Genomic DNA, 12,922 nt, shown 5'->3' with positions numbered 1-12,922 from the left:
TGGCAGGACTAAGTATTAGCTAGACCATCCCAGACAGGTGTTTGTCTAACCTGCTCTTAAAAATCTCCAATGATGGAGATTCCGCAACCTCCCTAGGCAATTTATTTCTGTGCTTAACCACCCTGACAGGTAAGAAGTTTTTCCTAATGTCCATCCCAAACCTCCTTAGCTGCAATTTAAGCCCATTGCTTCTCGTCCTATCCTCAGAGGTTAAGAAGAACAATTTTTCTCTCTCCTCCTTGTAACAACCTTTTATGTACTTGAAAACTCTTATGTCCCCTCTCACTCTTCTCTTTTCCAGACTCAACAAACCCAATTTTTTCAATCTTCCCTCATAGGTCATGTTTTCTAGACCTTTAATCATTTTTGTTGCTCTCCTTCTATTCAGACTTGATCCACAATATTACAACCACAACCAAAGTGCCCTGGAGGTTGGCGTGAGAAATAATTTATGGAATCCTTGAGCAATCATAATTTTCTCACATTGCTAGGGTGGAATGTTGATGTGGTTACACATCACATGCTGTAAGGCCAAAGATTTTCTGGAGATGCGCAGTCACCTGTTCCTGTGGAGTCCTGTAAACACAATGTAGTTCAAGAACTTTCAGTTCTGCCCTGTTTGTTTTTTTCCTGTTCTCCAGATCAAAAGGAAAAGGGGCCTAGCCATCGAATCAACAAACTGACATTTGACTCCTCTCCTCCAGTCTCCTCAGGAGAGGATATATGTCTGCCAATTTCTCTCCATCCTCAGACTAAGTAGGAAGGATTTTTAATCTTTTCCCCTGAACTTTTGTCCTGCCAACGTTATGATATACGAGCAGAGGGAGAAAGATGTGTTTTAACCTGGAGGAAGTCTGGACTGACACACATACCCCAATAAATACATACTTTAGTTGTCTGTTCAGTTCCTCTACATAATTCTTTTGGTCCAAAATTGCAGCAATCTGGACATTTCTAAAGAGAGAAGGCAATTAATTTTTAGCAAGCACATTTGTCTATATGTTTTTGAATGTAGATGTATCTTCTATAAGCATATGAAATATATACATATTAAAAATTCTATGAAAATACACGGAAGTGGCCTGATTTTATTGTCAAAAACAACAATCTCTACAATCATATTGTGTTGTAATAAGTACTATGTGACAAAAACTGATACTGCGTTATTGCAAATAAATGTAAATTTATATTTAAAATTTGTGAGCAAGTGTAAACTTAAAGAAAATAGCCCATTTTAAAGTCAACTAATTGGTTGAAGGAACATGGTCCAGTGGATTAGAGACAAAACTATTATGCACAAAATTGTTTAGTGCATTTTAGAAATCTAAACCAATAAAATAAATATGGTAAATATTAAAAATTTTCAACAAATCATTTAACTTCATATGCAAAATCCAAGGTGTTTTGACAGAACATACCTTTCTTTACTCCCAATATCATCTTCATTCTTTAAATACATAGAGAAATCAATCACACCAACCTAGAATGAATAATGTTGGAATAAACTGTGTTGTTATTCATGCCTTTATATGTATTTAACTACCAAAACCTCGGTTAGTCCTACTTCTCTAAGAGCGATCCAGCCTTGACACATTTTCTTGGAGTATGCAAACATGAATGCTAACATTTTTTCAGTTGATCTTTATTTTAAGAAATTATTTGAAAAACAAAAATCTTAAATTTTCTGTTTCAATACATACGATCAGTTTAGAATCATATAACCTTAGGAGCACAATGAAAACATTCAATGAATCCTTTTTGGTTCTTGGAGGAACATGTTTATTATATTCGAGTGGGTTCATCCAAGGAGTAATAGGAAAAAAATTATTTATATCTCATTATTGGAACTCTATTAAATACATGGCAATCCTACTCATTCTAAGTAAATAGATTTTTAACACTCCTTCCACTACACTTTTGTTCTCCCCTTCTTCAGTTCCACAGTATTTCTTGCCAAACTGCATGACTTTCCATCCTAATTGACTCCCATAATTCCAACCGCTTATACACAACCTTAGCCTTCCTTTAAGAACCCTTGATATCCTGCTCCCATCAGCACTAGATTCTGTCAATTTTTTCAAAGAGAAAACATACAAGATGTACGGTTTTCCTTCCACTCTTTCCCCACCTCTCTACACAACTTTTCCTCCTCCAACACCGTCACAAATGTCAAAGTTTTGGTCTATAACTCTTCAAACCTGTCCCCTTGGATCCTATCCCACCCTGACTACTGACCTCCCTTACCTTCACTCTCATGTCCTCCCTGACTGCCTGTTTCCAGCACAACGCACGCATGATCTGATCTTCACCATCCGCGCAAAACAAACTACTTTTGTCCCACTTGCCTAACTACTGCTTCATCTCCCTTCTTCCCTTCACCTCAAAAGGATGGGTTATTCACCTTGTAGTAAAACTAGAGTTCTTCGAGATGTGTTGTCCCTATGTGTGGCACACATCAGGTTGAGCATGCACTCCATACATCAGGACCACAGACTTCTCCCTAGCAGTGTCCATCTGGTCTGTGCATGTGCCCTCACTCTCCTCATGCTCTGCACCGAGGGAATAAAGAGGGCTGCCAGACCACAGTCATCTTAATTCCTTCTCTACCACCAGTTCCCAGTAAGAGACCAGATAGCAGGGAAGGAGGGCAGGTGGTGCACTATACATAGTCATTAAGACGGGTTGGATCACAGAAACCCCCTTGGAAACTGCCAACCGATGTGCCAAGACTACTTCTGCCCCTGCTTTCTCTGCCAGCTCAGGACTCCAGCACCCTGTCTTGTTGAGCCAGACACGCCAATCCGCTCCAACACAGACCCAGGGTCTGAACCATGTGCCCCAAAACTGCAGACTTAACCTGAAAGCAGCTTACAGAAGTGTTCCTGTCTTGAACACTCAGATGCCCAACTCCCAATGGGGTCTAAACCCCAAATAAATCCGTTTTACCCCATATAAAGCTTATACAGGATAAACTCATAAATTGTTCGCCCTCTATAACATTGATAGAGAGATATGGACAGCTGTTTGCCGCCGCCCCCCCCCCCACGTATTAATATACTCTGGGTTAATTAATAAGTACAAAGTGATTTTATTAAATACAGAAAGTAGGATTTAAGTGGTTCCAAGTAATAGCAGACAGAACAAAGTGAATTACCAAGTAAAATAAAATAAAACATGCAAATCTAAGCCTAATATAGTAATAAAACTGAATACAGATAAAATCTCAACCTCAGAGATGTTTCAATGAGTTTCTTTCACAGACTGCACGCCTTCCTAGTCGGGCACAGTCCTTTCCCCTAGTACAGCCCTTGCTCCAACTCAGGTGGTAGCTAGGGGATTTCTCATGATGGCTGCCCCCTTTGTTCTGTTCCACCCACTTATATATCTTTTGCATAAGGCGGGAATCCTTTGTCCCTCTGGGTTCCCACCCCTCCTTCTCAATGGAAAAACACCAGGTTAAAGATGGATTCCAGTTCAGGTGACATGATCACATGTCACTGTAAGACCCCCTAGCCTTCATTCCTCCCAGCCTGACTCACAGGAAGGCCTGCCTGCAAACAGAGCCATCCACAGTCAATTGTCCTGGTTAATGGGAGCCATCAAAGTTCCAGACCACCATTAATGGCCCACACTTTGCATAATTACAATAGGCCCTCAGAGTTATATTTCATACACCTCTACCCCGATATAACGTCACCTGATATAACATGAATTCTGATATAACGCGGTAAAGCAGTGCTCTGGGGGGGCAGGGCTGCGCACTCCGGCGGATCAAAGCAAGTTCGATATAACGCAGTTTCACCTATAACACGGTAAGATTTTTTGGCTCCCGAGGACAGCGTTATATCGAGGTAGAAATGTATTTCTAGTTTCAGATACCAGAGTGATACATTTATACAAATAGGATGACCACACTTAGTAGATTATAAGCTTTGTAATGATACCTTACAAGAGATCTTTTGCATGAAGCATATTCCAGTTATATTATATTCATACTCATTAGCATATTTTCATAAAATCATATAGAGTGCAACGTCACAGGCATAACACATCTCAAAGAACTCAAGTTACTACAAGGTAACCCATTCGTCTGTCCCTGTGCAGTGCACTTCAGGTGATTCACAAGCAGTGCCTGAAGTCCTATAATACAACAAACTATAGAACTACCCTGCCCAAAAGAAACATCAGAGGTGGCTGCTTGCATCAGCAGCTAATGTCTAACAAAAGAGCGTACAGAACTCAAAGTTGCTTCTCTCCAGATGGGTGTAAGAGGGATGTCTCTCTCAGGGAAGCTACCAATGTTGTCTCAGCTCTCATTGAATGTGCTCTCACACTGCCTTCAGGAGGCTTACTGTACATCTCATAGTAGAGTAGGATGAATCCCAAGATCTATTTTGACAGTCTCTGGGAGGAAATGGTCCCTTCTCCTTTCCTTCATTCCACAAATGATACAAAGAGCCTAGGAGACTCTCAAAATGATTTTGTCCTTTGCAGGTAAAAGGCAAGAGTCCTACGCACATCCAGTGAGTGTCATGCCACTTCTCTGTTAGAGAAAGGCTTAGGCTAGAATACCAGTAAATGGAAGCTTTGGTTAATGCCTTCAGGATGAACTTTGGATGCAGTGTCGTGGACACCGTATTCTTAAAAAAACTGTACTGACAGGTCCTGCCATGAGCACCCCTAACTCCAACTCTTCTGGCCAATGTGATCGTGACCAAAAACACTACCTTCATAGAGATATGCATCAGAGAGCAAGATGCTAGAGGCTTCAACTGTGATTTGGTCAGGGTTGATAAAACAAAGTTAATGTCCCAGGCTGGTACCAGTTTAGCCACCAAAGGGATAGGTCTAGTCATACCCTTCAAGAAGTGGGAAGAGACTAGGTGAGGAGAAAAAAAAAGATATTTGATGACTGGTGGATTAAATGCACTGATGGCTGCCAAGGTAGCCCCAGGGAACTAATAGATAGCCCCATGGATTTTAAGGGCAGAAGGTAGTCCAACATGTCCAGAATCTGTGGACATGTCACACCAAAACATAAATCTTTTCCACCTGCTTCATAATGTAGCCAATAGAGCTAGCTTAGCCTTTTATTTAGCAGCAATGCAAGGAACCTACAGGCTTGTATACTGTAAGACATTCGCTTAAACAGGTTAGCATAAGTGAAGCAGGCCTGCGAACCTTAGCATAGATAACATGGCCTAGATTTTGGGGAACTGGGAAAAGCTTGCTTACGAGGGGAGTTGGTACATAATGATGCCAAGCATCCCCAGGAATACAGAACTGATATTAGGCTTGGTTATTTTAGGATAAAATTGTTGGCAGATGTTTAATCACAAACTTGCTTTAGCAATAGTTGACGTATATGGTAATGAGCCAAAAGGCATTATTATGCTAACCTATAGTATAAAGGCATCCCAATGTTATTAGGGTGAGGAAGTTAGATATGGATATGGGAGGCTGGGTATCTAAATAAATATTCATGATAGACCCCAGGCCCCATAATAGGCAAAGCCACCATGTAACGGGTCCTAGCTTTCCATCATTTACTCTTCGCTCTTCATAGTTATTATCTATTATCCTTTGGGCATTAGGGGTCTGGACCATTGGACTCATTTGGCATGCCAGGGACAGAGCTGGCCCTTTGTTTCTAACCACCAGATCCCCAAGGAAGGGTAAGTATATGAGCATATGCAAAGAATGATACCAAAGATATCCCTAATGCTATAATATTGCTATTTGTTTATGAGGTTTGGAGCTTTCTTGTCTTTACTGATTGTGTTAATAAAAGTGGCTAAGGCTTTGCTTTGCCTTCAGTGTCTTTGCCATATACTCTGGGGTTCCCCACAAGATATTGAACTTCTTAGTTTTAATTCTGTTGTTTCTGATTCGGGGATAGAACCCTTTTACCCCCAGCTCATTAAATTAGTATCAATTGGCAATCAATGCAATTATTAATCTTTAAAGAATCAGGCTACAATAACAATTCCTGGTAGAGTCCTTTCTACTTCTGCTCAGGATGGTCTGGATGTAAGCTGAGTAGGCTTTTTCTATTTCCGACATCCATCCAAATACCATGCCCTCAGAGAAGCGTGACTGGGTTGGGGTGGTAAGTCCTTTCCTCGTACTATTCATAGATTCTAAGGTGAGAAGGGACCATTGTGATCATCCAGTCTGACCTTCTATCTAGCACAGGCCATAGAACTTCCCCAAAATAATTCCTACAGCAGATCTTTTAGATATCTTAATTTAAAAATTGTCAGTGATGGAGAATCCACCACAATCCTTGGTAAATTGTTCCAGTGGTTAATTACTCTCACTGCTAAAAATTTATGCTTTATTTCATCTAGCTTCAACTTCCAGCCATTGGACTGCGTTATACCTTGCTCTGCTAGACTGAAGTGCTCCTTATTAAATATTTGTTTCGCACATAGATATTTACAGACTATAAGCAAGTCACAATCTTCTCTTTGTTAAGCTAAACAGACGGAGCTCCTTGAGTCTGTCACTATAAGGCATGTTTTTCTAATCTTTTAATCGTTCTTGTGACTGTTCTCTGAATCCTCTCCGATGTATTAACATCCTTCTTGAATTGCGGGCACAACAACTGGACACAATATTCCAGCAGTGATTGCACCAGTTCCAAATTCAGAAGTAAAACAACAACATCTCTACTCCTAGTTGAGATTCCCCTATTTATGCATCCCAAGATCACATTAGCTCTTTCAGTCACAGCATCACACTGGGAGCTCGTGTTCAACTGATTATTCACCATCACCCTCAAACCTTTTTCAGGGTCACTGCTTCCCAGGATTGAGTCCCCCAACCTATAAGTAAGTATAGCCTACATTCTCTGTTCTCAGATGTATACATTTACATATAGCCGTATTAAAACACATAGCTTACTCAAGCACAGTTTACCAAACAATCTAGACTGCTCTGAATCAGTGACTTGTCCTCTTCAATATTTACCACTCCCCTAATTTTTGGGTCATCTGAAAACTATCAGTGGTGATTTTATGTTTTCTTCCAGGCACTGATAAAAATGTTAAATAGTGTAGGGCCAAAAACCAAACCCTGTGGAACCCCACTGGAAACAGACCCACTCAATGACAATTCTCCATTTACAGTTACATTTTGAGATCTGTTTTAATCCATTTAATGTGTGCCATGTTAATTTTATATCATTCTAATTTTTTAATCAAAATGAGGCTGTTCTAGATTTGATTTTGACAAATAGGGAGGAACTGGTTGAGAATTTGAAAGTGGAAGGCAGCTTGGGTTAAAGTGATTGTAGCACGGCCCCCTTTGCTCCTGCTTCTGCTGCGTTCACAAATCACTCCGACCCTGGGGCTTAGCAATCACCGGTGCAGTTTATTTCCAGCATGCACTCCCACCACCTTCTCACCACATACAGCTTGGGTTGTCAGCCTTAAGGACTTCTCAACTTCTGCACCCAGGAGGGAAGAGCTACCGCTCTCCTTCCACTCTTTGGCTTCCCCCTTACTTACTTCCTCTGGGCCTGTATGTAGCCTCAGGCTAATTAGACTGGCAGCTGTTTACCATTCACCAATCAGGTGCAGGTTTCTCTAGCCAGCTCCAATTTACCTCCCTAAATGAAACTCAAAGAAGAGTCCTACAAAAAGCAGAAATTAGGTCAAATTACAAAGGATGAATATAAACAAATAACACAAGTATGTAGGGACAAAATTTGAAAGGCCAAGGCACAAACGAGATTAAACTAGCTATAGACGTAAAGGGCAACAAGAAAACATTCTACAAATACATTAGAAGCAAGAGGAAGATCAAAGACAGTGTAGGCCCATTACTCCATGATGAGGGGGGAGGGGAAGAGTAAAAGAAAATGTGGAAACGGCAGAAATGCTAAATACTTTTTTGTTGCAGTTTTCACCAAAAAGGTTAGTGGCGATTGGACATCTAACATAGTGAATGCCAGTGAAAATGAGGTAGGATCAGTGGCCAAAATAAGGAAAGAACAAATTAAAAATTACTTAGACAAGTTAGATGTCTTCAAGTCACCAGGGCCTGATGAAATACAACCTAGAATACTCAAGGAGCTGAATGAGGAGATATTTGAATCAGTAGAGATTATCTTTGAAAAGTCATGAAAGTGGAGAGATTCCAGAGAACTGGAAAAGGGCAAATATAGTGCCCATGTATAAAAAGGGGAATAAAGACAATCTGGGGAATTACAGACTGTTGGGGTTGACCACAAATTACCTTGGGCTAATGTTACAAAATGGTTTGGAGGGACCTAGTAGTAAACTGGCTTTGACCAGCCGAGCTGGCTTGCAGCCACTTAGCTAAATAAACAAATTAAAGAAAGCCTAAAACTGTAAAGTGTAAAAATAAAAAACAGCAGTGTTTCCTGCCAGAGCCAGCTTGTGGGTGAATATGCCCTCCCTTAGAAAGAGGTGATAATTAAAAGCAGCTATAAGAATTGCTTTAAACAAACAGTCTCACCTACGGACCCTGGCCTTGTGCGTGCCCAGGAATTCCCCACGCTGAAGCAGCGCCTGCTACGAGTCAAGGACAAGGCAGGAGGGTCCGGGACTGTCCGTAGCAGAAGGGGGGTAAGCATTCATTCCTGCCCTACATATTGGTGACGACCTACAGATACTGCACCTGGAAGGGATGTGGCAGTACAGAGAGGTGTCATGGTAATCTGTAACCAGGAAGGGCTTGTGGCATTTGATGCAGCTTTTAAATCTGGGGATTCTTGTCATACTCTCCTGCAACCACAGGAAGACCAGGGTTGGAGGGAGGGAGGGACGGAATGTGTGTGTCAGTTACAGAGATCGCCTCCAACCCAGGGGGGAGATCGCAAAGCTACAGGACAGTTTTTTATATAGTTAGGGTACCAAACCCCTAAAAACTAACTAATTATAAGAAATTTTTTTAAACTATTTTGAGAGAACCTGAAGAAACCAGCACAAATACCATAGCTCCATTCTAAAGCACAAACAGTAAGAAGAAACTAAGATGATAGTGGTCAGGCTGCCCTATTTATCTCCTTGGTGCGAAGCACAAGGAGTGCGAGGGCACATGCGCAGACCAATGGACATTGCTAGGGAAGAAACATCTCTAGTCTGGGTGCAAGGAGCACATGCACAATCTGAAGTGCACCACAAATAAGGACAATCCTAAGAAGAAGAAATAATTGAACAGGCAATTTACAATCATTCCCTTGAGTTCCTCTCCCTTGACTCCATCCTTAATTCCCTTCAACAAGACTTCTGCCCTCTTCACTTCACCAAGGTCTCTAGCAACCTCTTCAGGGCCATATCTCAGGGCCCTTAGTCCACCTTCATCCTCTGATCTCTCTGCTACTTTTGAAACTACTGAGAATAAATGATTGCTTGAAATCTTGCCCTCCTTTGGCGTTCACAACACTGTTCTCTCCTAGTTCTCCTCATGCTCTTTTAATTGCTCCTTCACTGTTTCTTTTGACATATCCCCCTCTTCCTGTCTACTCTCATTTTCCATGGACTCTGTCCTTTGTTGCACCCCACCATACACACTTCTCTCTCACATGGATTCAGTCTTTACACTCTTGACTGACATATCTATCTTTTCATTCTGGATTTGTCTCCCAGGATCCAGACTCTTGTCTCAGACTGGCTCCCAGATGTCTTGCTGTCAGCTTAAACTTCACTTGCATTCTCTATCTTCCACCGTCTCCACACCCTTCTATTTTTCTTCACTGCTGACACCACTACCATTCTCCCTACCCTAATTCTTTTCCCCATATCCAGGTTGTGCCCAAATCCAGGTTTTGTCCACACAGCTAAAACTCTTGTTCATGCCCTCATTTTTCATAACTTCACTACTTCACCACTTCCTTAATCTGGCCTGACATCCATACCACCCTATTCCAGTCTATACCAAAAACAAATACTGAGATCATCTTCCCATGCCTATTATTCTGATCATATTAAGTCCTCTCCCCACTACCTATTTCTTTTCCAACACATCAATAGAGACCTGCGCAGATACAAAATTTGTATCCACATCCAATCTGTGATCTGCAAAAATAAAGCAGATATCCACAAATTTGCAGGGCTCTACACACCAAGTTCAAGCTTCTTGTATTAATTTTCCAAGACCCTTCATAACTGTCACTCTCTACTTATCCTAGCTTGCCTCTGACAGCATCACCTCCAGCCTTCTTCACTGTCAATGATGCCCTATTTGTCAGCTTCTCTTACATCGACCCTTACACACAGAATGCCACTCAAACTCATCTGTAAGGCCACTATCTTCTCCTTCAAATCACTCTTCAAGACTCATTTCTACCCTGTCTCCTACAACAAATTAGCAAACTAACCAAGACTGGATAGAGAGATATTTGGGGATACTTGAATTTATGTAATTTTTAAAAAATGTATAAAATATACATGCATTTTTTTATTGGCAGTTGTATGTTGCTTGTCATCTTAGATTATAAAATTTTCAAGGCACAGACTATGTCTTCTAATAAGTGCCTAGCACACTGCAGGCAGTACAATAATACAAGTAAACAACAGCAACAACTGCAGACAACTTACCCCTATGATTCAATAGTGAACTGTTATTTAGTAAAAGGCAGTTCTACTTAACTATGGAAATTTGGAATTCAGTAATTATCACTAAAAGTGTTTAATTTCAAATAATTTTGTAAAGAAAATTCGTTGTCATGGATGAACAGATGGGAACATATTTATAAGCAGCTATGCATCTGCCTCTATAAAAGCATTGGCCATTTTCTTTAAAAGTTCCTTTCAAAAGACTGGGTGGTTAAAGAAGTTTATAATTCACTTACTTGTGAATCTAAGTCTTCTCCCTTTACACACAGGTTAGCATCTATCACATTTAACCCAACCAAGAGCCCAACAATAACTGCTCCTTCTTCTTCCATCATCAGTGCATGATATTCATAAAATTCACTGTAAAGTAATAAAACATCTTGTATCAGAATAATTATTTATTTCCTGCAACATTTTAACATATTGAGATTGAGTACGTCACTGGTAAATGGAGTGTAAATCTGAATTGTTCCTGTAATTTTAGCCTTACTCTGATGTTCTTAAAGATTAATCAGATCTGTACATACTGTGACTTCATCACTGATGTTTAACTCAGAGGAAAGCAGGGACACTAGAAAATGCAGGAAAAGTGGTAATTATGGGAAATAGTGCCACATGTTTTGTAAAAATGCTAAAGGAAATCTTGCCATATTTGTGAAATGTTCTGGGGATACTTCACGCATAGCGTATTTGAATTTTTAAGAGAATCGGGGCTTGAAATCAAGGAGTAAGAAATCAGACGAGACTGGTAGGAGGAGGAAAAGGGCAGGAAGAATTTCCTAAAGCTGTAGCAATCTTTAAAGAAATGTATGCTCCATTAACAAAGTTACATGCCCAACAGACACAGGGGCAAAATCTTATCTTCTCTTCCTACCTCTCTGAATTTATTTTTGTTAAAAACAAAGTTTTGGGATGTATGCAACAGAAATACAGTGCTCTCAACAGAACAGCGTGACAGACCATGACGAACACAAACTGAAAGCAATAGTTAAGAGTCAAATCACAGATATTTTGTTACAATATATCTAGTGTAACTTCATGCACAACTAGTCTCATTGATTTCAGTAGGACTATACACATATGAAGTTTACACATATGTTTTTAAGATCAGGAGCTTAATATTTAGAGTAGGGGTATATTGCAAATTCCTGAGTTACTGAGATGCACTGCCCACTTCAAGATTAAGCCCCTTGAAATATATAGGGTAAAATTTTCTAGAAGATTTTTCTTAAGAAAAACTATTTCTGGTAACTGTTACAACCCAATTCCAGAACTACATGCCTGGATAGGCCAGTAACTGCTAGTTTATAAAAAGTATCAATTCACAGCAACTCCACTGGTAAACTTTCTCATAACGCTTTGGTTTTCTTATCGTGTGCACTCAATTACTTTTTATATTTTAAATTTTATGTATTTAAAGTACTTGTAAGCAAACTGTATGATAAGGACTAGGTGTGACACAATGGAAATTTTTTGTAACATTTTTATGAGTCCTGTTTGTGTCTCAGTTTCCCCTATATGCTGCATTGTTACCCAGTGGGTGGAAAGTGACTGTTTGCTTTCAGGACAGGCTGAGACACATAGGTGTGGATGTCACCTAGCTGTCTGGGCTTTAGTCTCCATATCAGTGGAGCATCTGAGAAGACAATGGCAAATCCAATTGCCAGGACATTGACACCTAACAACCAATGACCTAGAGGGATAAAGATTTTCCCATCTCTCTTTAGGGAACCTGAACAACAATCCCAAATTCGAGATCAAAGTACTGGAGAGGTTGAGGTGGGGGATAACGGCTACTCACCTAGAGTCTGACAAAGGAGGTCAGACAGAGAGACAGAGCTTGAACCAGTGGGTTCTCTACAGCTTGGCTGGGCTCTGGCCTAACCAGAATGGACTATGCTTTAACCTTCAGTTCTCTATACTACCCTAAAGACTTCCTATGCAGTGTTCCAATAAACAAATAAAACCTACAGCACTGTGTGAGTGTCACTGCAAATGCTCGGTGAGATGCATTAATCCCTGAAGAGTGTACAAGTCTCCATGAGAAGTCTGTCTCAGTTGGACTTGCTGAACAGAGCTCACAGTGTGAAGCAAGAGTGCTGAAGGCCCAGAGGTCCAGTCTAAGGAGGCGGTGAAGCCACATGGCTTACTTGGAGAAAGGGTGAGACCTCTAGCGGGTCTGGCACACTGAAGGGAGTCTTCCTAGTGACCATTCCAAACCTGGGGCCATGGCACCAATCATGTGGATCTGTGACACTAGGTATTTGTCATTTATTCAGTTTTCAGGTAACGAAAGCAACATGAGAAGTCTTAAGACTTTTTGTAGCTTATATAAC

At 40.6% G+C, this 12,922-nt stretch overlaps 1 protein-coding gene across 5 annotated transcripts in view; it reads right to left on the bottom strand.

Moving 5' to 3' along the window:
* RUFY2 (RUN and FYVE domain containing 2) overlaps positions 1-12,922 on the bottom strand; it is a 65,110-nt gene that overhangs the window by 42,140 nt on the left and 10,048 nt on the right. For 4 of the 5 annotated variants that reach the window (XR_003899807.1, XM_029911341.1, XM_024210056.1 and 1 more), the window contains exons 3-5: positions 10,823-10,946; positions 1,419-1,480; positions 889-954 (exon numbers count right to left, since the gene is read on the bottom strand). Coding sequence is in view for 4 of the 5 variants with exons in the window: in XM_029911341.1 (XP_029767201.1) it covers positions 889-954; positions 1,419-1,480; positions 10,823-10,946 (252 nt within the window). In the remaining variant the exon portion in view is untranslated. Of the gene's footprint in view, positions 1-872; positions 957-1,418; positions 1,481-10,822; positions 10,947-12,922 lie in introns of those variants that run through there. The other variant, XM_024210059.1, reaches the window with a different exon arrangement.

This window comes from Terrapene carolina, unplaced genomic scaffold (assembly GCF_002925995.2).
Source record: "Terrapene carolina triunguis isolate 2854851 unplaced genomic scaffold, T_m_triunguis-2.0 Scaffold95, whole genome shotgun sequence".
In the NCBI taxonomy this organism is placed as follows: domain Eukaryota; kingdom Metazoa; phylum Chordata; order Testudines; family Emydidae; genus Terrapene; species Terrapene triunguis.
Note: the sequence above shows the minus strand (reverse complement) of the source record. Positions and strands in the feature narration are given on the sequence as shown.